Source organism: Marmota monax, unplaced genomic scaffold (assembly GCF_021218885.2).
Source record: "Marmota monax isolate L192 unplaced genomic scaffold, Marmota_monax_Labrador192_F-V1.1 WCK01_AAM20220418_F8-fsc00191, whole genome shotgun sequence".
In the NCBI taxonomy this organism is placed as follows: Eukaryota; Metazoa; Chordata; class Mammalia; order Rodentia; family Sciuridae; genus Marmota; species Marmota monax.
The window spans coordinates 1,923,912-1,951,021 of NW_026693537.1; the positions used below are offsets into that span (position 1 = coordinate 1,923,912).

Genomic DNA, 27,110 nt, shown 5'->3' on the forward strand with positions numbered 1-27,110 from the left:
AGCCCTAAGGATTGTAGCCCTCTCTCACAGTGTCAGTCATTGCACCTGAACCTCACGTCTAAATGCAATCCAAAGGGAAATTGCTTAGATTACATATCATTTTGCCAGAGGCATATGTAGAAAGAAATTTAGAAATATGTTTTTTCCCTCCCTCTTCTACCTCATTATTACTACTAAATAGTACATTGGGTCAGAATCGCTGTGACTCATTTATTTTTTAATCTATGAATTAAGGATCATTAAACTTGCTATCAAGAGGTTTTAGATAAGGGAGGCTAGGGAAGAAGAGTAAGATAGAAGGCAGGCAGGCAGGCAAGAACTGCTAACCATGTGATGTGAAGGCTTCTTGTAGGGTCAAGATTTGTCCTTGGCCTGTCCATTCTGCGCCCCTTCCAGGTTCCACACCACTAGTCTGTAGACTTCCTGTTAGATATTTTTGTGCCTACAGCTTGCCTAAGCAATCATTCTATGTTGGGTGAAATGACCTTGGGGTGACCACCATCCTGTCCATATAAAATCTGCTTAAGTAGTAACTCAGAGCCCCCCAGGGACAAAGACTGCCTGAGCCCTCAGATCCCTTCTCATATTCCATAACTTCCACAATACCCTTAGTGTGAGGATGCAGTGTCCTTTTCTGAACAGTCTACCTACCATGCACTTTCTACCACCTCCAGAATGAACATCTCTTTCCTGAGATGTTCAGGAGCTCATCTAACCTTTTACACCCCTTTTCCAAAATTTGCTCCCAGTGCTGCATGGAATTCTTAAGCTGAAATCAGCACGATCTTCTTTAACTTCAAAGAGCATTCTTTTCACCCTTTTCTTCTGTTGGAACCTTACTTTCTTGTAAAAATGCCCACTCCCTTTAAGTCCCTCTTAAGTCACAGCATCAGATCTTGAGTTTCCTTCCTGTTCCCATGCTCTGAGGAACACCCGTTAGGTAAAACTCCTGCACCTCCCAGGCTGCTCCCATCTGGCTTACTATCTGCGCTCCCTGTTTCCCATGGCTTATGCTCATATAGTAGGCCTTGCTCATTATTCTCTGATTATAGGGACAGGATCGCTGTTTTCTTCCCCATTCTAACTCTGACATGATTCTTATCAAGGTAGATAATTTAGCTAAAACCTTGACTGCTTTGGAAATAAATATCACTCAAAGGAGAACAAACAAAAACTTTTTATCCTGAATTTGCTACAGCAAGAGAGTCATCTGTCATCACCTATCTTTGTAAAGAATCAAAGGTAGAGTGAGAAGTCTTTATGACCAAGAAAAGAGAAGGCTTCAGGTGCACCCTGAAAGGAGGCTGTTGGTCTGGGAAACTGTAGGTGGGCCAACTAAATAGGGTATTCAATGTGATTGGCTAGGGGTGTATATTTGGTTAGAATCTACTAGCTTGGAGGCTAGTGGCAAAACAATAAATTATTATGAAAATTTGCAGCTATTAATCAAGTATTGGCTATCCAGGAGTTATTGTTTACCTTTCTTGAACTGGTTGCTGCTGATAATGGGGTGGGTCAGTAGACTGGTTCCTGTAGATAGTAGGTTTTTTGAGTTTCATTTTTCTATATGGTATGGTCATTTGTTTGTATATTCAGACTCTCATTGCTCAAGTTATCTTTTGGTCTTCTATAGAGGAATAACTGACAGGGATAGGCTTTTAATAAAAATTATCATTATTATTAATTTTTTTTAATCAGGGATATTTTCTTTTCTCACTCACTGCATTTACCACTCACTGAAACAATGATAACATTGAAGTTGTCATCACCACTGACCTTCAAAATAATGAACACAGGTATCCTGCTATCAGACTATAATTTATGTTTTTCTAGCTCACTTGTTCAAAGCCCTTTATTTGTGCTTAAACCCAGTTACATGTATATTTTTCTCCCATATGCAACTGCCACCTCCTTTTATTTTCCTTCGGACGCAGCTTAAATGATCTATGCTTCCCTTTAATTCTTTCACAGATACTATTAATATTGTGACCCTTAATCTCTTATTCTCAATTGCTAGGCATAACCCCAGCCCTAAGTGAACCTGTTATCCTAATTGTCTGAGCTTGTACTAGGCTGTCAAGGCTTTGGCTCATATTCCCTGAAACCCAGACCAATTTACTGTGAAGACAATGCAGTTTAGGTTGTAGGGTCTTCATTTACATGAGTCCCTTCCAAGAATCCTAAAAGAGTCCTTGAAATGTGTTTGCATGGATCTATGCTTTTGTAAAATCTTTAATGTTAAGACATTTTAGCTAATGTTAGTTAATTTTACATTCTCTTTCAATTCCAGATTCCCCTTCAACATAAGTGCTATAGGGTTAGGTGACAATGGACTGACCATAGCATTTTTTGGAATCTGGCTAAGGGGAAGTTGAGTTAGACACATGTTTGGTCTGGATTTGTAGGGAGTTATTTTTAGGGTTCACAATCACTTTTACAGGAAATTACTACTGAAGATCTGAGTCTACTTACCCAGTGCTATGGCACACAGGAACCAGATCCTAGGTGTGATATGAATATGTCTTAGGATATGCAAGGATAAAGCAAGAGGTGAAGGAGATGTAGTGTTGAAGTGACAGTGCCATAAATGCACTGAAAATTTATTTGGATAAAACAGCTTATATAGGAGAAAAATCATAAAAATATCCTATATTTTTAACAATTCTTAACATGTATACACACCAAAAATGAGTTGTGGAACTGAAAGAACTGAACTTCTAAACTATCAATGCTAAAAAAAAAAGGTTTTAGTCATCTAGACTGAAGAAAAGACTAAATTATCTTTGTAAGACATTTATAGTAAATCTTACAATCTTTTTCATAAAAAGAAGCAACACAAACATATATAATAAGAAATAAAGGAAAAAAATATAGAGGTGAGTTGGTTGTATCAAGAAAACATTTCTTTCCCCTAGTTTCTACCAAATTTGTGCTATATATAAGGCTTGTTGAACTTACAATTGTGTTGTGCTTCTTTTTCTCATTTTAAAGAATATTTGGTCTTACTTGTAAATTTGAATTTATAAATTTTTGCCTGCATTTATAGACTGATTCCCTCATCTAATACTGAGTTGAAGCCTTTGCCACAGTGAGTATTTTACCCCATTTTCTCAATCCACAAATGTTCCATCCAACCTTCTGCCCCTAATTTTCAACACCCCAACACTTTGCTTCCCTTCTCACTCTTGGCTTTCAGCTGATGACCTTGATTTGTTCATAGCAGCACAATTCACAATAGCAAGACTGTGGAACCAACCTAGATGCCCTTCAATAGATGAATGGATAAAAAAAATGTGGCATTTATACACAATGGAGTATATTACTCTGCATTAAAAAATGACAAAATCATAGAATTTACAGGGAAATGGATGGCATTAGAGCAGATTATGCTAAGTGAAGCTAGCCAATCCCTAAAAAACAAATGCCGAATGTCTTCTTTGATATAAGGAGAGTAACTAAGAACAGAGTAGGGTCGAAGAGCATGAGAAGAAGATTAACATTAAACAGGGATGAGAGGTGGGAGGGAAAGGGAGAGAGAAGGGAAATTGCATGGAAATGGAAGGAGACCCTCAGAGTTATACAAAAGTACATACAAGAGGAAGTGAGGGGAAAGGGAAAAATAATACAAGGGGGACAAATGAATGTCAGTAGAGGGGGCAGAGAGAGAAGAGGGGAGGGGAGGGGAGGGGAGGGGGGATAGTAGAGGATAGGAAAGGCAGCAGAACACAACAGACACTAGTATGGCAATATGTAAATCAATGGATGTGTAACTGATGTGATTCTGCAATCTGTATATGGGGTAAAAATGGGAGCTCATAACCCACTTGAATCAAAGTGTGAAATATGATATATCAAGAACTATGTAATGTTTTGAACAGCCAACAATAAAAAATATAAAAAAAAAAAGAAAAAAAAATAACCAGAGATGTGTAAAACTGGGTGGAATGTGAATGATTAATCAATAACATCATCATGGCTGAAAAAAAAAAAATATATATATATATATTTTTCTCCCATATGCAACTGCCACCTCCTTTTATTTTCCTTCGGACGCAGCTTAAATGATCTATGCTTCCCTTTAATTCTTTCACAGATACTATTAATATTTCATATATATATATATATGAAAATAGAGAACTCTAGAACATAGAAAAGGAGAATCAATGTGATTCAAGGATTTTTCATGAGGAAAGGCCAACTAACTGTCACTCGGAAAGGATAACTATAATTGAGACTGGTCACCAGGGTCTCAAAACATAATTTCTATGGCCACCAAGATAAATCAATGAATTTACTTCAACTGGATCCATGCTTTTGAAGATAATTCTTAACTTAAAATCTGAACTATCATATTATTGAACCACAAGGAGAAAACATACCGTGTAAAAGTGACAATTCTTTTGGATATGATAATTAAATTTTTGCTTAAATGAATAATTCAGCACTCAGTTTAATAAGCCCAATTTCTTTAAGAGGCATAGAGCAATTCAAAATTGTTTCATCCTGTGTCAGTTTTTAAGAAATCTATTTCACCTACATTGTTAAATTTGTTGGCATAAAGTTTCTAATGTTAAATTATCCTTTATTGTGAGATCTGTAATAATAAACCTTGCATTTCTGTAACTGGTGATTTGTAATCTTTCTCTTTTTCTTTTTCTATGATCAGTTTATATTAGATTAATTGGTCTGTTGTTATTTCCCAAGAACACTTTGTTCACTTTTTCTTGTTTTGTTTTATTGTTGTGTTTGTCTCTTTTCAATTTCACTGATTTCTACTGTCAAATTTATTATTTCCTTACTTCATCTTACTTCGGGTTTTGTGCTCTTTTTCTGAATTCTTTTTTTTCCCACTCTTGATATGTTGGTCCTTTTCCATATATAATGAGGCATAAATTATAAAAAATTGTATATACTTAAGGTGTACAATGTGATGTTTTGAGATGCATACACATTGTGAAATGACTTTCGTTATCAAATTAACTAACATCCATCAACAATTACCTTGTGTGTGTGTATGTGTAGGTGTATATGCATCTCTGTGTGAGAACATTTAAGATCTTCTCTTTTAGAAAATTATAAGTATGCAAGTTAATATAATCAAGTTGTATTTTAGATGTTTTTCCAATTTCTTAAAGTGTATTATAAAGCATTTCTCTTAAATTGTTCTTTCTGATATAAGCATTCAACATGGCAACTTTCCTTAGAGGTAATATTTCAACCACATCCCACATATTTTCTTATGTTAAAATTTTGATTATTCAGTTTGAAATGTTTTGTAATTTCTGTTGTGATTTTTTTTTTACCATCATTGTTTTTGCTATTATTTTCAAGGGAAAAGGAAAGCGTGTTCTATATTTCCAAGGCAACATTTTGGTAATTAAATCTAGTGATATCATGGACAATATTGAAATAGACTTATAATAATATCATATGGAAGGAAGACTTGGGGGAAACAGATCATGTTCAAACAGTGTTTCTTATATTAGTAATTTTGATATTTTTTAATTCTTCAAATTACTTTGAAGAACTTGCACTAAGGGAAATTCAAACTATGTAGAAAACAATGCAAAAATATTTTGTGAAAATTTATTTTAAAGCAAAGGAAATCTTTTTGGGAGATAAAATATCACTGGGGATTCAGAACGAGAGTTATCATAGGTTCACAGGGCAATTAGGAATGGTGGGAATAATGGATAATGATATTTCTTTAAATATTTTTTATTAGCCTGACCATCCTCAACTTGTGCTTTATTTAATGTCAACAATTCTCCCAAATTATTACTTTCTTCTTTTTATCTTACTGCTCTTCTTTATTCTTTATATTTTTGGGAAAAGAAAGTGTGAGAAAATTTTGAAGTTTGACATCTGAACTCTTTTACAATCCAATCATAATATGTATTTTCAATGTTAGCGTACCTCCATAAATTCTCTTTTACAATCCCCTCAATTCACCTCTTTGTCCATTGACTTGAATATTATTACTGCTTCTCCCTTACTCTTTTTCCATTATGGAGCTGGGATATTTTGGTATAGTGAGAATCACACATATTGGTCTCTGTTACAATGGAGTTAGAGCTCCTAGAACCTCTTTGGATATGGATGATAGGAAATATTTTGTACTAATATTTAGGGGTTCCTAAGCCAAAACTCCTGAGGTTTTTGTCATTTTCTGTGTGATAGGAACTTCTCACACAGAGCTTTTAAATTCTTTGAATTTTCTGGGTGATAGGAGCATCATTTGTCCTACTGAAGTGAGTTTTGATAGCCTCAGGCTGGTGGCTGGTGGCCAGGGGATACTACCATGTGACTAGAGGATTGGAATATTTAGCCCCACCCCTTTACAACCAAGGAAGGGAGAGGGGCTGAAGGTTGAGTTGAGCACCAAAAGTCAATGATTTAATCAATTTTGCCTTCATAATGAAGCCTCCATGAAACCCAAAAGGACTGGGTTTGGGTAGCCTGTGGGATGACTGAACATCGGGAGGTGCCAGGTGGGTTTTTTTTTGCCTCTTTCTATGAACTTTATACTATGCATCTCTTCCCTTTGGGGGTTCATTTGTATCTTCTGTTGTATCTTCTATAATAAATGGTTTATTTAACATGAATAATGTGTTTCCCTGAGTGCTGAGCCTCTTTAACAATTAATTGATCCCAAGGACAGGGTAAGGGAACCCTGATTTACAGTTGATTAGTCAGAAGCACAAGTCACTTCTGGGACTTGTGATAGTATCTGAAGTGTGTGTGGGGGGATGATTTTGTGAGACTAAGCCCTTATCCTGTGGGGTCTGATGATAATAACAGGTAGTGTCATAACTGATTTAAGTTGTATGGCATCCAATTGGGGTCAGATGGAGAACTGGTTATTGGTGGGGAGAAACATCCCTGCAGTTTTGATGAAGTATTCTGTGTTGTATAGCATATGTGAGAGTGGGAAAAAAATGTTTTTCCTCCAAATTCTTTAGTGATTATTTATAACTTAAGTCTTTTACTGATCCAACTCTTTTTACACTTAGTTATTATTTTTACCAACTTCAAATAGTATACATCATGTAGTATAATTAAAATACAACAAACAGCTATTATTTAAGGCATGTATATCTTTTCATATTTTTCCCAATTTCTTTGTTTGTACTCTTGCTGGGGATTCAGCTCAGTGGGTAGAATGCTTGCCTCTCATGCAAAAGGCCTTGGGTTCAATCCCCAGCACCACCAAAAAAAAAAAAAAAATCTTTGTACTCTCAATCCAGCACTCTTAGATGTTCAATAGATATTTCAGGAAGTTACAGAGAATGGGAGTGATGGATTGCAGATCATCTTTGAGTGATCATGGCTCATGTGTCTTATTTTTCTTTGTTTTATAGGTACATATAGAGAAGAACTGAAATGTACTTACCGAGCATTGATACAAGGCTTTATGTGCAAACAGTCTGACCAAGTACTCCTAATTATTGAAAATGTTGATATCACTTGGGCAATCCAGAATGTATATCCAGTTGTATCTGTTACTAGTGGTTTTGTTGATGTATTTAGTAGTGTAAATGCCAATACCCTCTGCTCTACCCCTAGGCCTGTATCCACTTTCTATACCATTTTACCCATCAGGCAAATCACCAAGGTCTGCTTTGTAGATCAGACTCCTCAAGTTTTACGTTTTCACCTATTGGGAAACAAAAGTACCTCTAAGTTTCTTTTGGCTGTATTTTACCATGAGCTCCAGAGACCTCACATTTTCTTAGGAGAAAATTTTATTCCACCTACCCTAGTGCAATCAGTTTCCTCATTGCTGGATGAGCCTATTGGTGCCAACTATTTCAACATCATGGATAACCTCTTGTATGTTGTCCTGCAAGGAGAGGAGCCCGTTGAAATACGCACAGGGCTTTCCATTTATTTGGCCTTCACTGTGACAATTTCAGTCCTAGAAAAAGGCTGGGAAACAGTGATGCTTGAGAAACTAACTAACTTCCTACAGATTGATAAAAACCAAATCAGATTTACTCATGAGATGCCTGGCAATGAAGGGACCTTAAAGACCATTGCTGACAGTAGAGCCAAAAGAAAGCGCAATTGCCCAACTGTGACCTGTGCCAGTCATTATAGAAGAGTTGGTCAGCGTAGAACTCTCATGGAAATGAGCTCAGACACAATCTTACCACCAGCCACTATGGAAACTATCTCAAAAGTGATCATCATTGAAATTGGTGATCTGCCAAAAGTAAGGAGCTCTGAACTGATCCCATCCTTATCAAGTAGCAAATTACAGAAGTTGGCTCGCCAAGTCATCACTGCTCAACAGACTGGAGTGCTGCAGAATATTCTGAATATGACTTTTGGGGCATTAGTGGTGACTCAATCAAAAGGAGGAGTCATTGGGTATGGGTAAGTACCAACATAATAATATCAGAATCAGGGCTGATCTTTCTTAAAGCATTTTTTGGTGATTATTAATTATAGATAATGGTGTGTTTCATTGTGGCTAACTTGTGTATATATAAAAATATAATTTGATTAGTTTCACTCCCTAATACCTTACCTGAAGACTGATTTCTTGAGTTCACATTGACACGTAATTGCGAATGTCAACCTACTTACACTGAGTCACATAATCTGGCTGTGTTTTAAAGATGAGAATAAAAGCTCAAAAAGTCATTTAAAGATTAAACTATCAATTTTTAAATTCATTATTCAATCCACATTCTTCATGATTTTTCTATTTTACAGGCATTGAAAGACATTTTATTTTGGTAACTTAAAGTAAAAGTATATAAAAAATGTTTTTCTGAAGCAACTTATTTTCAGTTAATTTGCTCACTTACTTATTCATATAATAAATTTAAGCAAGGGGCTAGTCTCTGGGGTTGCTAAGGTGAAAAAGTAATTCTTTTGCTACTTTTGTCACTTTTTGGTAGTGCTAATAAATAAGCAATTAATATTCAATGGATAGTATTTATTTGTAAACAACCATCTTCTATGTGTTTGGGGTTCTCTAGAATTGAACAAAAAGGAGAACCAAAAAGAGTGACTGCTTCACACTCACAGGTCTATTCACAAATACATTCATTGCCTTTTTATGCACAGGGTGACCTATCTGAATGATGCTTAGCATTTTTGTACTGTGTCTTTAAAATGGAGATAGGTGTTCTTTTTCAGTGAAAAGAAGCTGAAGCAATTTTTGTTTGTTTGTTTTTGTTCCCCCCCAATCTGGTGTATTTGAAGGAAATTGGAAATTGTTAGCTTAGAATTAAAAAGTGCTTATAGTTTATGATTGCTCAAGCTATTAAATCTTGAATATTTTTGCCAGCCATCAAACTTTTACCTTATTAGTGATGTTACTATATTGTACATGAAATATTAGGAATCTAAAAAATTTTATAAGTAATACATCTTAGCTTATGCTTAATTTTTTTCTTTCCTTTACCATAATTTTATTTAGGTCTCACTGAGTTACTGTAAGTATATTATAGGCATGTGTACCTCATTCAGCCCATTGCTTGATTTTACTTAGAATTATAGTTCTGACCTGTCCTCATAGGTCATCATTCCAAAATGACTGATTTTGATTTTTGTATAAAACTACTCGGTGAATATTCGATCCTTAGCTGGAAAGAGAAAAGTCAATGGGTAGAACAATCAAGGTACATCTGAGAAATTCCTGCAGATATTGGGTCTGACACCAGTCAGGTACACACCCACATAGAATGCAGCATATCATTCCATCACGAGGAATTGAGAGAGCATCAGAGAAAAAGATCACTTTTACTTTTTCACCCACCATTCATCATAGTCCCCATGTTTTCACTTTTGACTCAGATATTTCTGATTTAATAAGAAACTACTGAATGTGTATATTGTAGCATTGATTTTCTGTTGGAATGTGTTATATCCTCCATTTCTTTCTATTTCTCTGGTATTTTAAGAGAGGTTTCCTAGACATAATTCAAAAAGTAAATCTTCTGAAGATAAAGTCTGCATTTTAAGCATGTCTGAACAAATCTTTGCAGAATGAGAAACCCATGTTCTATGCAATTGAAAGAGAATTAGCAAGGTTTCTTAACTCCTAGGAGTTGCCTAATATGGTAAGTACAGCCCCCCAGCCTTGCAGGCCCCAAGGCCAGCTTCGTTTCCTTCAGCTTTGATCAGTGTCAGTGGAGACTTCCATTCAACTCACTGGAGAGCCATTGACAAGCTAATGAATTGACCTTGAGACAGCAGAAATGAGTCCAGCAACCAGTCCTTCCTGGAAAAGTACCATGTATGTTCTCCAGAGATTCATTCTTGTTAATCTAATGGGGCTTTGGAAATTTCAAAAAATGAGGCCATGTTGGATTGCTGCTTACTTTCCAGAAGGTACCAACTTTGGCTTTGTGGGAGAGAAATATGTATATTTGGTATTTGGCAGAGTTGACCATAAGCTATAAAATAGGGAGAATATTCTGGATTATCAAAGTTGTCTCAACCAAGCACACAACCCTTAAAAAAGGAGAGCTTTCTCCTGTGGTCAAAAATAGCAGAAGAGGAAAGCAGAGCCTTTGAAGTGTGAGAAGGTCTTATGAGTCACTGCTTTTAAGGTGGAAGAGGACATGTGAAAAGTATGGTAGGTAGACTCTATGAGGAGACAGTGGACATTGCTTGACCACTAGTGAGCAGACAGGGACCTCAGTTCTACAGCCTCAAGGGATGAATTCTGCTGATACCCAGAATGGGTTTGGAACTGGATTCTTCCTGAGATCCTCTTCAAGTGCATGGAACTCAGCTGAGCCTATTTAGATTCTCACCTATTCCCTAATGAATAATACACTGGTGTAATTCTAAGTTGTGGTATTCCGTTATGCTGCAAAGCGTAAAGCTCTTTGATTGTGACATTATCATGAACCATGGACCCAGAAAACAGCTGTGGGTCCATGAAAGGGATAATGACAATGTGGGAGATTACATCTGTGTGTTTGTGGGTGTGTGTGTATGTGTGTGTATTTATCACATTAGTGGCTTTTTAAGTTCCCCTCTTCTACATAAGAAGTACACTTTTAAATTGCCTTAGAACAGAGAAGAAAACTAGGAGAGTCAATAGGTGATGCCAGTTAACTGATATCAATTCAGGTTTTTATTCTGCATTTTTTATTCTGTATTTATTTCTGTAACCCAGGCACCTGCTTCTAGGAAACAGCTACTTGAAGTATGCAAGGCAGAGTTTTCAACACAAGAGGATTAGCTTTCAAGATTGGTAGAAACTTTGTCCTGGAAGATAATCCTGTGTTGCCATTTCCTCATTGCAAAGCCATGACCTTACCACTGCAGAGTATTTTGATGCTATATCATCTTTTCCCTACAGAGTAAATTCACTACTTCATTAGTTAGGTGAATGACAAAATTATTGTAATACTGTTTCATATTTGTGGCCTTAAGTTCTGCATAAGCAAGTTTTCTAAACAATTAAAAGTTGTTCCTTTAATTACTAGCAGCATTTTAAAAAGTCTTCAACTAAAACTAAAAAAAAAAAAAAGACACATTACATAACATCCAGCCTTATTAAATGGGAAATAACAGAGAACATTCACACTTTTATTGATGATTCATGTTTATCATTAAAACTATCATTTATTTCACAGCACTGTTTCTGCAATAATGCCCTTGGGGACTATTGTTCTTATACTAAATGGTCTCAGAACACTAAATCTTTGATTCTTGTTCTGCAGAATTTTCTATTTTCCTTGTGAACAGGATGTTAATTGTAATCTTTTGCTGCTGCTGACATGTCTGCATCCAGCGATTCCCTGCTTTCATGTATTTGAGATTCTAATTCCAAAATTGAATCACACTACCTAAAAATCAAATAAGTTAAGATTTTTGTGCACACATGGCAAATTTATAAGTAACTGCAATAGACTCATGAAATGCTACATTTTGGTGTTTTTTTTTTAATTCTCCAAACATTTTAATAGCTATTATGTTCAAACTATTATATGGATTCTATAAAATCTAGATCGTTTTTAGTGGAGGGGTAAAAAACATTTATTCAGCTAGTTCATTAGAATATATTAACGTCATTCTATCTTTCTTACAAAAAAAATCATTAATTGAATATGAACCAGCTTAACCACTAGTATAGTTTTCCATAAAACTGACTTGAATTTATTTTCATTTTTATATTTATTCAGTAGTCAAGGTTTCAACTTCCTGCTGTATTCCCAAGAGTTCCTAATACAGTTTCATTCACAATAAATGATCATTTGATATTTATGACAAATAGTGAAATGTAAACTTAATGGCATCTCTATTATTCTGACAGTCCTATGTAAATGATACCTTATATCAAATCTCTTCCTTAGAAAAACCTTGAGTGGTTTCTGCTTTTCCTGGCCAGACTGTGACTGTTACAGTCTCCCAATATAAACAGGAGATTTTGAATATTTTTGTAAGATCTTTAAAATTCAGTTATAGTTTCCATTCTTGATAAAATATTTGTTAGGTTTATTATAAAATATTATTTCAAATCATTTACCAATTACAATACTTCACTTTTGTTTCCTAAACTTAATGTTTTAATTGATATTATTGAAGACATACCAAATTTATTCCATGTCTTTATATATTCCTAACACAGTGCAGTTTACACCTAGGTTGCCTCAAATCTCAATTTTAAATGAGCAATGGAAAGGAATCACAAGAGTTTAATCAAAAATACTATAGCAGAGCAGTAAGCACACTGCTTGAGTGGCTCATCAGAACTTGAAACTGGCCAGGCCAGAATGGGTGGTGGCTTTCCATAGTCAATAGTGACCTGAGAACAGGAAGAACACAATTGGCACTGAGCTGTCAGGATTACTATAGTGAAAAATATTGGGTGCCTATAATGTTCCAGGCTCAAAACCACTGCACCATAGCGCCCAAAGAAAACTGTCAGATTATAAGGCACATCTTCTCTCCTGGGAGTTGACAGCTTCTGAGGAAGCCTGAGTGGGTTTAATGGGGAGCATGAGTCTCATGGAATGGAAGTAAAATGGTATGCATCAATTCAGAAGGAGAGCCAGGAAAGTTATTTTTGTCTTACAAACTATAAAGGAGAGCATTCCTGAGGGGCAGAGGTCATGCTGTTTTATTTATCTTCCTGTATCTCACGGTGCCTTGAACAGTGTACATAACAGGAGGACTAACATGTTTGTCCTGCACAGTTGAGTAGGGGACTTACTTTTTCCCCCCAGGGTATAGTATCATCTAGACTCCTATTGAATTTAAGTCCCCTCATGCTAGAGACTATTCTGCCTTCTCTAATCTATTTTATTTTTAACTTTCATAGTTGAAGATGGACAGAATGCCTTTATTTTGTTTATGTGGTACTAAGGACAGAACCTAGTGCCTCATACATGCTAGGTGAGTGCTCTGTCCCAGTACCCTTTAATCTATTTTAAGCAAAAAAGAACAAAAATTCTCAGGACACCCTGATCATTTAATCAAAATAGGTTCTTTCAAGGAACCTGACTAGTAGCTTTGAGAAGGCTGAAGAGGAAGGCTTCCTTTTCCTGATCTCCACCCTCATCCCACCACACTTGGTTTTGACTGGAGTTAGTTTTTCACCAATAGGATTTATCTGTTTGCTGAGTTTGCCATGCAAATAAAAATAATCCTGTCCTCCTCAGGGTAAACATTTCAGATGTATCAGATTTAAAAACAAGAATTGAAATGAATACTGGTAATCTCTGAAGTGGGAAATTTCTGTATTCTCTTGATCTCTCTCCTTTATCCTGCACTTAAGCATTGGAGAGAAAAAAATTTTTTTCCACGTACCTGAGTGGATATTGGAAGCTATTAAATGGTGGTTAAAACTGGGAGGGATAGAGGGAACTTTCCTCCCCCATTTTTTAAAGTTTGGCTGTAGGTCCTTCTGCCTGCAGGCTACAGTCACATTAGCAGTTGGAAATTGGATAACGACAGCACAATGACAAATCCAGGTTGCTTGCAATAAGTTGCTAATCCCTTTGCTTTAATATTGGAGCAGCGTGTAATGATGTTTGGACATCACTCCAGTTTACTGACGACCCCACTGGGGCCAGCAATAGAACCTTACAACTGTCTAACAAGGCGTCAGGTGACTCCCGTCGTCACAGCAACGGACACTGGAATCTAATCTTCCCTCCATCCCTTCTAGCACCCAATAACGCCTAGATTATATAAGTGGCCCATCATTGCTTGGTAACTTGAATCAATTAACGTTAATTCGCACAATGCTATGATGTATTGTGATCACTTTCATTTCAGGGAAGGGGGAGAAATTGCTATAAGTCACCTAAAATGAGGTTGTCTGTGGTGCTGAGGTATTAATTGGGTGTCCATATTAAATGCAAAAGGAGCCCCATCGTGAAAGGAAAGTGGATGAGTGACTCTCTTGGCTGCTATTGACCTATCAGAAGAAGACAGTGCCCTTTTCCTTTGCTTTTATCTATTACAGTTTTCCCTATTGCGTGTCAAGTTGATGTATTATAAAAAATTCATTTGGTGACCTTTCACCCCCTTAGCAGATTAAACAATTTCACTTGGATGGCATCATTAACAGGACCCTGCATTTAATGATGATTTCTCTAAAAGGCCACGGAGATTCGATTTTAAGCTAACAGATTTATTGCACTATTATAACATATCGTAAAAAACTGTACCACCTACGGTCAGGTTTTAGGATAGAAACTGCTTAAGAGTTTATGTGGAGCTTAAAGTGGTATTACCTTGGGATATGCTGCAGCAGCAAGTCTCTGACCTCCAGTGAGATGCTGTTTACATTTAATAAGAGATGTTTGCTCACAATAAACTTTGAAGTGTGTCAGGGACAGGCCTTTCTACAGTGTTCAGGCAGTTGTTTCTCATTGCTTTGTCTCCAGACATCAATGTACTTATGTCAGAATCTTTAATGGGTCTCTCAGTTTCTTTAACCCAGACTGCTTGCCTGCACTGGCCCCTCATCAGAAAGCCTTTAAGGACTAGGTTAGGAGAGAAATAGGATCTGGTAACAATGTTAAAATTTTCCAATAACATGGGACCTATGGAAGGATAGAATTAATGGCACAGATTTTAAAAATCTGGTTTAAATTAGTCCCTTTAAAAAAAAGGGTTGGGGGAAAGGCCCATAGTCACTCAGGCTAAGCAAATTAATAAATGAAGATTGAGCTAATTGAATTCCTGGGGAGTGATTCTAGCACAGAGGCCAGAACTTTAGTTGGTAGGTGACCAAAAGTATGACCACAAATGCCCACTCTGCCTGCTTGTCCTAGGGTTCCCAGGGGAGAGGGGAGTTACTTCGTACAGAAACTTCCTCATGTTGTGATCAATGGATCGAAGTGGTGTTTGCTTTTCCACTATTACTCCTTTCAGGACTAGTCTTCAGCTTTACCAAACATGTACCCTTCGGGAGAGCAAATACTTTCTCCTCACATGAAGAAGGGGAAGAAGTTGGGCAATAGAATAAGTGATTTGCATATATTTACTGAAGGGAGAGGATAAGATACTCAAAACAAAATAAAACAGCCTTATTAGATCTGGTCTAGGCTGATTTTAAGGCAACTCAACAAAGGATGCTATGTTAGGGGAATATATATGATACGTATGATATATAGTGTCTGTATATTTCATTTAATTGTCAAATATATGTTGCATGCCTGTGATTTAAAACATAATAGATTTAATGGAATGTAAGTGTTTAGTGTCCTTTTAATAAAGCTAGCTTGGTCATCCAACATATTCAAATTCTGGGTGAAGATGTTTAAGTTATCATGGATTATGTAACTATTTTAATACTAAATAACATCAGCAATTAACATGCTTGAACAAGATGAGAAGTGATGTATCTCACTGCTTTACCACTTAAGACCTTGGTGAACAACAACTAAGACCTTTATCAAGTTACGTAAGTTGTTTGGACTTATTATTCCTCAAATGTAAATAAAAGCACCCATATCATAGCGTCATTTTTAAAATGCAATGAGTTTATACTTGGAAAGTTTTTAATAGCTGGTACACAGTTTTTGCTCAGAAAATGTCCCAAGCATTATACTCCTCAGATGCTTCTTGCAATCACACTAAATTAATCAATTAGTGCCATAGGTATGGAATCTACTTAATGCATACACACCACACACCGGGAGAACATAAATGTGAAATGGTGGTTGTGAGGATACTAAATGCATAAAGTGCTGGTGCATTGGAGTTTTCTTTTGGCTATCTCTTCCCAGCTCTTTTCAGTTACACTATCTTGGTTACCCAGGAATCAGCATGTCAGGAGAATGTTTACACCACAGAAATTGGAACACACTACAAATCACAGTAGTTTTTTCCTCCACAAAACCAGGATGTTTTCTGGGAGAGCTGGTTAAATAGCCTGCTATTCAACTTATAGCAGCCCCTAAATAATTCACTCTGATAATTTCCTTTACCAAGGCTTTATTTTTTGCTGAACTTAATACACAATGATAAAAATATAAGTGCATAGTTTGTGCTTCTCCCCTATCCCACCTAGTTCACTTTTTATTATGCCTAAGCATACATATCAAATATACATATAATTTACATATCAATATAAAATGAGCCATTATATAGTATATTATTAATTTTCCAGCAATAAGGGCAAACAACATATTTTCACTGGTAATAATGTCTTTGGAAAAGAGTTACTGCAATGATATTTGTAACCCTATGGATGTATTCTGTTTTTATTTCTGCTAGAAACACAAGTAGTTTCAAAACTGAGAACTGGATATACACTCGGCCCTATGTTCTTTCAGTGCTAGTCCAGCCTTCAGATGGAGAAGTGGGAAAAGAGCTGCCCATGCAGCCACGGCTTGTTTTTCTGGATGAACAGGTAACTTTGCACAGGTAATGGACTTTATATAACACGTTTTAGGTTTGTCATCATTGATACACATTTGCAGAGTAACCAACGTGTGAAATTTTCAACACAAAACTGTTTACTGTTATTGTCATTTTTCTTCCAAGTCACAGTCTGCCTCCCTTCCATTTTCTATGAATGTTCAGAATTTTATTAAGGATAAAGAAAATTCTGATACTTTTCTCCAACAGGAAAATTCTTGAAGCATATTTCTCATATCTTCTCTGAAATCTAGCCTTCCTTTTTAGTCAGCTTTTTCATTTCTGTAACCAAAAACCCTGACAGGAACAATTTTAGAGGAGGAAAAGTTTATGTGGCACTCATAGTTTCAGAGGTCTGAGTTCATAGACATCCAGAGGAGTATGTGTTTTGGCCCATGGTTTCAGAAGTTCAGTCCATGGTTGGCTGACTCCATAATTCTGGGCCAGAGATGAGGCAGAACATTATGTTGGAAGAGTGCAGAGGAGAAAAGCAGCTCAAGACATGGCACCAGGGAGCAGAGAGAGCTCCATTGACCAAGGACATGATATAAACCCCAAAGCTACCAGCCCAGTGACTCACCTCCTCCAGCCACTTCCCAGTTAATCCACATCAGTAGATTAATCCACTGATTGAGTCGAAGCTCTCATAATTTAACCCCTTAGCATTGGAATCTTCCTGCATTTTCTCACACATAAACTTTTTGGAGACACTCATATCTAAACCATAACATCTATTCAAAGAAGAATGTCTACATCTGAAGAGGTCTTCTCATAGTGAAAAGTTCATGACATCACATATATATTATGGTTCTATGTTATCTTTTGAATTATCTCTCTACATGTGGTTCAGTAAGTCATTAACAAGAAGCTTCTGTACATAATACTATTTTCAGGCTCCATGGTCACTGGTTGTATTTCATCTTTTCTAAGTTTATAAAATTTATGAGGAAAATGAAATAGGTTTACCACATCAGTTTTCTCCTCTTTACAAGTACATCTCTTGACACATAGGGCTAAGGTCCATACTTGGAACCTGTCACCTTTGATCTAGGCTAGCACTTCCAACTCTCTCTTTCTTCCTTCTGCTAACCTTTCCCTTCTTAGTGACCTTAAACTAATGATGACACTCTTCTCTTTTATAAACTTAGATGTCCTTTCTCCTGTTTTCTGTCCTGCTTCAAATTTTCCCATCATAATCTCTATTCTCTTTCAGTAAGCTATTTTGGTATCTTTTTAATATGAGAAAGAAAGCATTTATTGTTTTCCTTCATTTATTTCTATTGAACATATATTCAATAAAAATTTCAGTCTGAATCCGCTTTTCTTTTAGATAATTTCACAGAATACTCTCCTGAATCCAACTTTTTCTCTCCACCCCCCATTTTCAGAATCGAAGAGTGGAGTCCTTGGGGCTCCCTTCAGAGCCTTGGACCATTTCAGCTTCCCTAGAAGGGACATCAGATTCAGTGCTAAAAGGTTGGTATTAGTGACTTTCAAATATCTATTATTACTTTGTACAGAAAATAAATATTTTCTTTATCTTAGTCTATGTTTTGTTTTTATAACAAAATGCCTGAAGCTGGAAATTTTTATAGAGGTTTATTTGGCTCAAAGTTCTGGAGTTTCAGGGATCTGCATCTGGTGATGGCTTTCTTGCTGGTAGAGGCCTGAGGTAGTGCAGGGCATCACATGGCATGAGATGGGAGTGCATGTATGTCCATGTCTGTCTGGTCTCACTTTTATAAAGCCACCAGTATCTATTTGTGGCCACTCTACCCTGATGATTTATCTAATTCTAAATACCTCCCAAAGGCTTCAACTCTAAACACCGTGGCCAGATTAAATTTTAACCCTATTAATATCTCACAAGTAATATTAAATTTCAACACATGAACACTTGTCTGTCACGCTTGAACCATATCCAAGCCATAGCAGTTCCCATTAGGAATTCATAGCATCATTCATTTATTCTCACTATGGTGTAAAATAAAGGGCACAGATTCTTTGGCTTGGTCTCAAACCCCAGTTTTTTTTTTTTTTTTTTTTGTTTGTTTGTTTTTTTTATGAACTACTTTCTCCATGACACGTAGTGGTTTGGTACAGTATCATGGGCTGGTACAGGATGGAATTCACCAGGTACAATGTAGTTTCAATGAGGAACAGAAACACTTGTTCTCAACATTCTGTAGAATAAATCATTGATAAATGCAAAAGCATCTGATCCTCAGAGTTCATTTCCTCCTCTCTATCCTTTGTCTTGTTTCTGTTCTTGCCTTTTGTTCAATTCCAGCACAACTGCCAGTTCCATCTCTTTTTCTTAGAGCTTGTGTATATGAAATTGAAAATGGGTTTACTTGGAATGAAGATTCCGAAGTCTTGGCTCCCCCCAAATTATATCAAATATTCTCTAGAGAGGACCAGGAATGTGCATTTTTGGGCCAGGTCCATATAGAAACAAACATGTATAATGTGGTTTTTGAATAAAAATTAATTCTGAGTTCTAAATTCTTGGCCATAGAATCTACAAAAAGAATCCCACTACAACATACCCAAAGATTAAAGAATGTACTTGCAGGTGTGCCTAGTAGTCTGCCACAGATGAAGAACTCAGAATTCCAAGGATCATTTCTGTGCCACTTGTTTAGTCTTTGTTTTAGAGCTTAAAAAGGACACCTTCTCTAATTACAAAGTAGTTTAATTATTGAATTTTAATGTTTTAAAACAGTACAAATGTGATCCATGTAAAATAGTTTTAGGAGGGAGACCACAAGGTAGAGCAAAAGGAACAGGGGGAGGGAGGAGAAGGAGTAGGGGAAAATACTGGGAAGTGAAACTGATCAAATAATGTATTCATGTAGCAATACACCACAATGAAAACCACCATTCTGTGTAATAATAGGCATCAATTAGAAATAATTAAAAATAATATTTCCAGAAGAATATATTTGAGAAACAGAAAGAAGGCAAATAAATCTAGTAACTATGGGAGATAAAGGGGGTGGTAAAGTCAAAGAGTTGGACTGGAGCCAGACCACCAAGGGTTCTGGAGACCACATGGGGGGTCTGAACTGTATTCTCAGTGAGATTCCAAGCCTCTGAGACTTCTAAGCAGATCAGCAACAACCTGTGACTTCCATGTTTTGATTCCCACTCTGCTCTAGAGGGTGGATTGGAGAATAAGGATGAACCTACTAGTCTAGGGATCAGTGACCGGAGAAGACCAGGCAAGAAATAATGGAAATAAAAAACAGAGCACAAAAACAAACACAAACCTAAATGTTGTTTCAGAGTGTCTTTTATAAGTAGAATCAACAGAGTGTCGTGTAATGGAAGTAAAGGAAACAAGGATGTAAGAATAAATCTATATTTTGCCTCCATATATTGTTTGGACGTTGGTCTCCTTTACTGAAATAGGAAAGACTAGACTAGGAGAAACAGAAAAATGTCAGTCTAACCCATTTGCTGGGTCAGATTAGATAAAGGTATAGAAATACCTTTACCTTTACCTATACAATGGTTTTAAGTTTTAAGGCAAAAGGAAAAAGAAGTTTCTTCTTCTGGTTGTTATGGTTTGTGTTTCAAAGTGTGAAAAGGGTTGCCTTGCTTCAGCCTATCCCAAGTTATTAATCACTGTTCCTACTATGAGTCTTTTCTATTTCATGAGCCAAAGTTTTCAACTCCCAACATAAGTTTTGCCTAAAAGCTTCAAACTCCCCATGCGCACAAACTTCCTCTCTACACGGGGACCTTAAGCTTTTATCTGGCCACAAGTAGGATTATGTGCTTTTCTTCTCATTTGAGGAAATGCCAATCATGCACAATCACAGTTCAATTCTAAATTTGGCCATCAGGTGAGGAAAATTCATTTTAGATCAACTGGATATAATCAGGAACAGGATGGTTCATTGGAACTTTCTAAAGCCATCTTCGATGTTTGAACAGGAGGCCAGAGATTTTAACAGTCTACAAAAAAATGAACCTGTTAAGTCCCTTTAATTATTCCATAGTTTCAGTGAGAAAATTCATAAGATATTCCACAAACTCAAACTGGTTAAAACAAATTTTAAGGTAGGTCATGGGAAATATTTCTAGAAAGGAAAGCAGCCTCCCTCATCCACACAACATTTATCCCAGATAGGCCTTCTCAAAAAAAAAAAAATCTTTATGGGGTGATCTAATTTAAAAATTAGAACCAATGAATTTATCTTGTCTGTTTGAATTCAGAGCTATGGAAAAATTTAGACCAAGAGCTGGGTCACTCCCAATCAAGTCTCTAAATTAAACATTTCTATTGCTGTTTCAGATTTTAAATACTTTCTAAGTATTAGCTTTATTGTTTTTCAAAAATAATAATAAATGTTTTTAAAATATGCACATTAAGAGATATCTGTCAGTAATGTTAAAACAACAACAACAAAAACCAGAAATAAAAGTTTTAAGTAAATCTTATATTAGTACCATGATATTTACATAGGGAAAAAGTGGGGAATATTGTCAAGTTTTACAAACCATTCTTTATAGACATATGGTTTTAAGCACTGGTTATTCATGTAACATTATTGCTGTCATGGTAATTATGTGCCCTTTGAGATTTATCAGTAATATGTTAGAAGGAGGTTTCATACCAATGAATCACTGGCAATTTTAAATTGCTATGGCATATATATATATATATATATATATACACACACACACATATGTATATGTATATATATGTATATATGTGTGTGTGTTTGTGTGTATACATACACACACACATACACAAGGTAATATACTTTCATATAATTGATCTACTAGCCCTACCTTATACAAATTTAAGGATTATTCACAACTCAGATTTCTTACATACTTCATGGGCATTTCTATTGTTTTTATATTGCCTGGAATATTGTTTTTCCAAACTTAGAAATGATTGATCTGCCAGTCTAAACATCAACCTACCTACAAAATTGTCCATTTCCAAGAATAGGCTGAAACTCTACATTTATTTCTTGCTCTATCCAACCTATGTGTCTAAGATCCTTTACATGACATCCAGAAAGTATATAAAATGCTACAATGAATAGGAGTAAGTCCATCACAGAAGAGCTAAATCTTGTCTCATCTGCTAGCTATAGATATTTTTGACCTAAAACAGATCAGCTAATCTGGTACAGAACGCCTAACTCTCTTGAGGGTATTGCTCTTTCATTTTTTTTTTTTTTTTTTTTTTGCTATGTGTCTTAAAAGAGAGAGAGAGAGAGAGAGAGAGAGAGAGAGAGAGAGAGAGAGAGAGAGAGAGAGAGATGAAGTTGTTATGAAGAAGTTTGCAAGGTAATGAATTCTCCTTCACATAGGCTTCATGATTCAGTCTCGGATCTTGGGTTGTTTAGCATCCCATTTTGTTTCCTACAAGGCTACACCTCATCAACTCCAGAGAACAGAACTCTCTCCTGAAAAGTCTCTTGAGGAGGCAATCACATCTTGTGATTAAACATTTCATAGCTTCAAAACTCTTGCTGTTTAAAGCTTGTTGTTTTCTTGTTAGAACTATTTTCCTACCATCTCTTTTCAAGTTGCCTTTCAATTATTATGGCTTGCAAATTCCCTATTTATCTACCTATTTATTAAGAAACCAAATCCCTTCAGCCTGCCCATAAAAATAATTTTCTTCCAAACTTCCAAAGTCCTAGTACCCTCCTCAGTTTCTTTTTATACAGTTTAATTTTACAGGCCCAGGGAACACTGTGTGTTTTGTGAGAATCTCCCCCTAAACTTTGCAGAATTACATAACCTGTTTGTGCTCATATTGGTAAAAATAGCACCCATAGTACAGACTTCTTGTTTTTTGCTTTGGGTCATTTTTTTTAACACGAATAGTAAAGTCTGAAGATGAAAGGAGAGTCCCAAATGGTCTATGTACAAATTTCCAGGAATAAGCCACATCATCAGGAAATCATGGTAATAAGTAAAGGCTCCAAGTCTGGCCAATGTGAAAAATCAAACATTCAAACCATGTTATGAGCCAGTTTTGAACTGTTGGTTTTGATGGAATCATTCTGCCATTGTTCAAGGCCATTTTGTTGTGTTGGTGTTATGGTAAAGAGAGTGCTTAGGATATAACAGTAAGTTCCCTTTTGATCATAATGTATCAGCATCAAATATTAATTTCCAGCCTTTCTCATGTTCCAGTATTACAACAGATATTCTAATGTGTCTATTGAAATTTACCTACTTCTATCCTTTTCTCCACAACTTAACCATATCTAGGTTTTATCCATATTCCATGCCTTCCCCACATTCTATTCCTTATTTCTAATTCATTCCTTTATCAATACTTTATGTTTTGCCCACACTTCATACTTTATCAGAGTCCATGCCTCATTAATTCTTCATGTCTTTTATAATCCACACATTGCCCATATTCAGTACCTTACCTATACCTACCTTCTCCTATATCATTCTTTACTCATGTTTTCTTCCTCATTCCATAGTTTGTCTTTCCATACCACCTTTCACTAGTGTTCCCTTAATTATCTTAAGGACATCCACACTGATCATCTTAGGATTATATTGGAGCCATGCAAAAAGAATGATGCATGAATCCATTTTTTATTATATTCTGTTAATATCTAACCATGCTTAAGCCAGTTGGCCCACCTGGATCAGTAGCCTCCCTATTGTCCCTTTCAGGAGATCTGATGGGAGAGTATGAGGAATGACTGAGGGTTTTTTCTACGCACAAATTTTGTGTGTGTGTATCATAAAGTAGGGAAAAATCATATGTATTTTTTCATTTTTAGAATGCTCATCTCACAGAAAGCACCCTATTTCATATGATTGAAAGTTTCTCTTGAAGCCATCAGGAAATATTTCTCTTTAACTTCATAGGAATAGTACCAAAAGCATTTGGGATGGATTATCTAACTTGTTCTAAGTGTTTCCTGGAGAAAAACAAAATAGCAACTGCAAAACCATATTTATATGTCTAGTCTTTTTTATTCTGCCATTTAACTTCATGTGCTTTTTTCTAAGGAGAACCTCCTTCATGAAAAAGATGTTTTCCCCCCAAAAGTGGATTTATATACTCAAAAGACAATTATTTAAGGATCTTCCAGATCCTTCGACATTTTATTATATATCCTAGTGGCAGAAAAAAATGTATTTCTAAAGATAATGCCTTAACATTAATTATACAATAGTTTGCTAGTGTGTACAGCAAGGGGGAAGTGAATTCCTTGTAGAGATGGTTTAAGTTGCAAAGATATTTTAGAAGCCATATACTCTGTGGAAACATATTCAGGTAATATTCTCTGGTAGCCATGTAATCAATTTCAATATTGCTTCCAGCCCAGCACCCTACTTCATCCAGCCAGTGCCTTGTTTATACCAGCTTGATCAGGGAGACTGTCAATGGCATTTGTATATTTTATAATAGCTATTCCAAAGATATGATGAACCCTGGAGTAATGTACTGTACTTGGCAGCAACTGCTTCAGCTTTGGGGCACATATGCTTCAAATCTGAGAATATCATAGATATATAAGGAAATCTTTGTGGAGATCTCTAAGGCAAGCTGGTATTTAACGCAAAAGCAAACCCATTTGGAACTAAAGTACTTTCCATTAGGCAGTTTGGCGGCTGTTCTATGAGGCAGACTCACTGTGCTCCACGGACACATTTCGATTAAATGCTGCTTTGTATTCTTCCAAAGATGGGAACAATAAGGACGTTTGTCAAAGGAAAAACTGCAGCAAATGATTTCATGTTGAACATCTGTACTCTGCAGTTCATTGTTTGCAAGAGTTTATTGACCATAATTTTGATGCATATAGGTTTTAAAGAGTATAAACTGCATTTATCTTGGGCGCCTATCATTTATTTGAGTCTTGGCTTATTTATTTCCATTTTTCTGGGCATTTTATTTATTTTGGGAGTCTAAAGAGATGAAAGAAAAGATGTTTCCCCAAAAAGTTTTAGTTAGCTCTGCAAAATTGATGAGGAAGACACTGTTTTCACAAAAAGGATTGAGCAATTGAATTGAAAAATGTACCACTAAGCATGCTATGTCTTTATGATACCTTTCAGCCTTAGAGATCTCAAACCAATTTATAAACTTTAACACCACTCTATACTCTGTCCACCATAACAATTATAGTGACATTTCCAGAGTGAAGTATAGCAGCTGTTAATTAGCAAAGTAATTTAGGGGTAGTAGAGTCCAAAACAAATTTATGGTGTTGGCAATGTAATCCTGAGTTAAGTTGCCTCTTTTCCTTTTATAAATGTATGGTTTATTGTTATAAAATGTGAACTTTCTTGTTTGCATTTAATTCAGTGAAACTAAGACCCAGAGACTATGCTAACGCATGGTATATATGTTGGTCATGATTTTCTGACTAGCTGTTATTCTGATCTATTGGCTTAACTCTGCTACCACATAAATACTCATAAAAATACTGACCCCCTGGAAAGATAATAGACTTTTTCCTTGACAGACTTCTAATAATAAAACGTCAACCTATAGTAATAGTTAAGAATACAAATTTTGAAATCAGGAAGATTTCGGCCATAATCGCAGAATTAAGTAATTTTTATGCATCTACTTTTTTAATCTCTAGAATATTGGCAATAGCATATTTTACAGGGTTGTCATATAGTTATAGATAATGATATGTATAAAGCACAGTGTCTAGCATAGGAATGTTTCAATATATGTTTTCTGTTATTATTCTATTTTTAAATATTTGGTTTTAAGACTTGTCTAAGAACTTGATGGGTTTGGTAACCTCTCTAATTTTTTAAACATTTTCCTTTATTGTCCAGTTTCTTGTCTTCAGAAAAGACTTGAAGACACTGATCTCTAATAGATAACTAATAGCTACATTTTGTTTTGTGTTTGTTTATAGGGTGTACCCAGGCAGAAACACAAGATGGTTATGTGAGCTTCTCCAACTTGGCAGTCTTGATCTCTGGGTCAAACTGGCACTTTATTTTTAATGTTACTTCCCCTCCAGGTAATTTCAGCACAGTGTGCTTTTATTATCTGTTTCCTTTCAAAAAATGATCCCTTCATCTTTATAATGGAAATAACTCCTCTTGTGAGTAAGAAGTTATACTAGTTTAGAAAAAAAACTCACTTGGCTGTATCATTAACCATGTGAAGAGCAAGCACACATAGAAATTAAGCCTCAGGAGGCTTCATGGTGAGCAAGAATCCAAGTGTATATTTTCCTCTAGATGTGAAAATTTACTTTTGTGTGTTCTACTTATTTCCTTTCTTATTTCTATGATACTCAGTTCAGTATTAGTGAGAAATTTTAATTTATAAGAGAAGCAGTCTTGAGCTATTGAGTATTATGAAATCTTCTCTTTGGGTCCCCCTCTCCTCATACATTCCCATGTGGAAAATGGTGATAAAGCCTAGTAACCTCCTGGGACTTCAGAACCACCGGTAGAGGGTATGAACAAAATGTGATATGACCCAATTTTCCTTGATAAAACACTTAAAGAAATTTCCCTTTTGGTGCATTCAGGGCATCTCTTGTGAAAATATATAACGAGTACTTGTCAACAAGTTATTTAATTCATTAATGAAGGAACCAGAAGGATGGCAAAACTATTTTAAAGAGCATTTGAAGTATAGCACCATATAGCCAAAAGAGAAATGCTGAAATAAGTTTGTCAATTGGATACAGGGCAATAAAGCCATATTCTCTGAGGTTACATGCTCACATATCATTTATTTATTTATTTATTTAACACCTCCTCATGCACCTTTATTTTTATTTTTATTTTTTGCCATTATACATGAGCTTTATTATTATTACTATTATTATTATTATTATTATTTGCATTACAATTCTTAATACACCTTTATACCACCATTTATCATATCTCTGATTGTATATAAGGTATGTTGACACCAAAGTCACATCTTCATACATATATTTTGTATAATGATGAGGGTCTCCTTTCACCATCCATGCTATTCCTCTTCTCCCTCCCTTTCCCTCACATCCTTATTCCCTATCTAGAGGTAAGCTTCCTCCCTTGTTCTCCCTCCCAGCCCCATTTTGAGTCACCCCCCTTATATCAGAGAAGACATTCCGCATCTGTTTTTTTGGGGGGATTGGCTAACTTCGCTTAGCATATTTATATCTTTATTGGATGAAACTTATTTGCAGCTTATCAATCTTCTACAAATTAACAAGTTTAAACTCTAATTAATGATAAACATTACTATGTGCCTGAAATCCCAGCTACTTAGGAGGCTGAGGTAG

General features: G+C 35.8%; 1 protein-coding gene across 3 annotated transcripts in view; it reads left to right on the forward strand.

Moving 5' to 3' along the window:
• Pkhd1 (PKHD1 ciliary IPT domain containing fibrocystin/polyductin) overlaps positions 1 to 27,110 on the forward strand; it is a 420,823-nt gene that overhangs the window by 373,119 nt on the left and 20,594 nt on the right. For 2 of the 3 annotated variants that reach the window (XM_046458594.2, XM_046458595.2), the window contains 4 exons: positions 7,362 to 8,379; positions 16,705 to 16,840; positions 18,237 to 18,324; positions 25,737 to 25,844. In XM_046458594.2, coding sequence (XP_046314550.1) covers positions 7,362 to 8,379; positions 16,705 to 16,840; positions 18,237 to 18,324; positions 25,737 to 25,844 — 1,350 coding nt within the window. Of the gene's footprint in view, positions 1 to 3,046; positions 3,067 to 7,361; positions 8,380 to 16,704; positions 16,841 to 18,236; positions 18,325 to 25,736; positions 25,845 to 27,110 lie in introns of those variants that run through there. The other variant, XM_046458599.2, reaches the window with a different exon arrangement.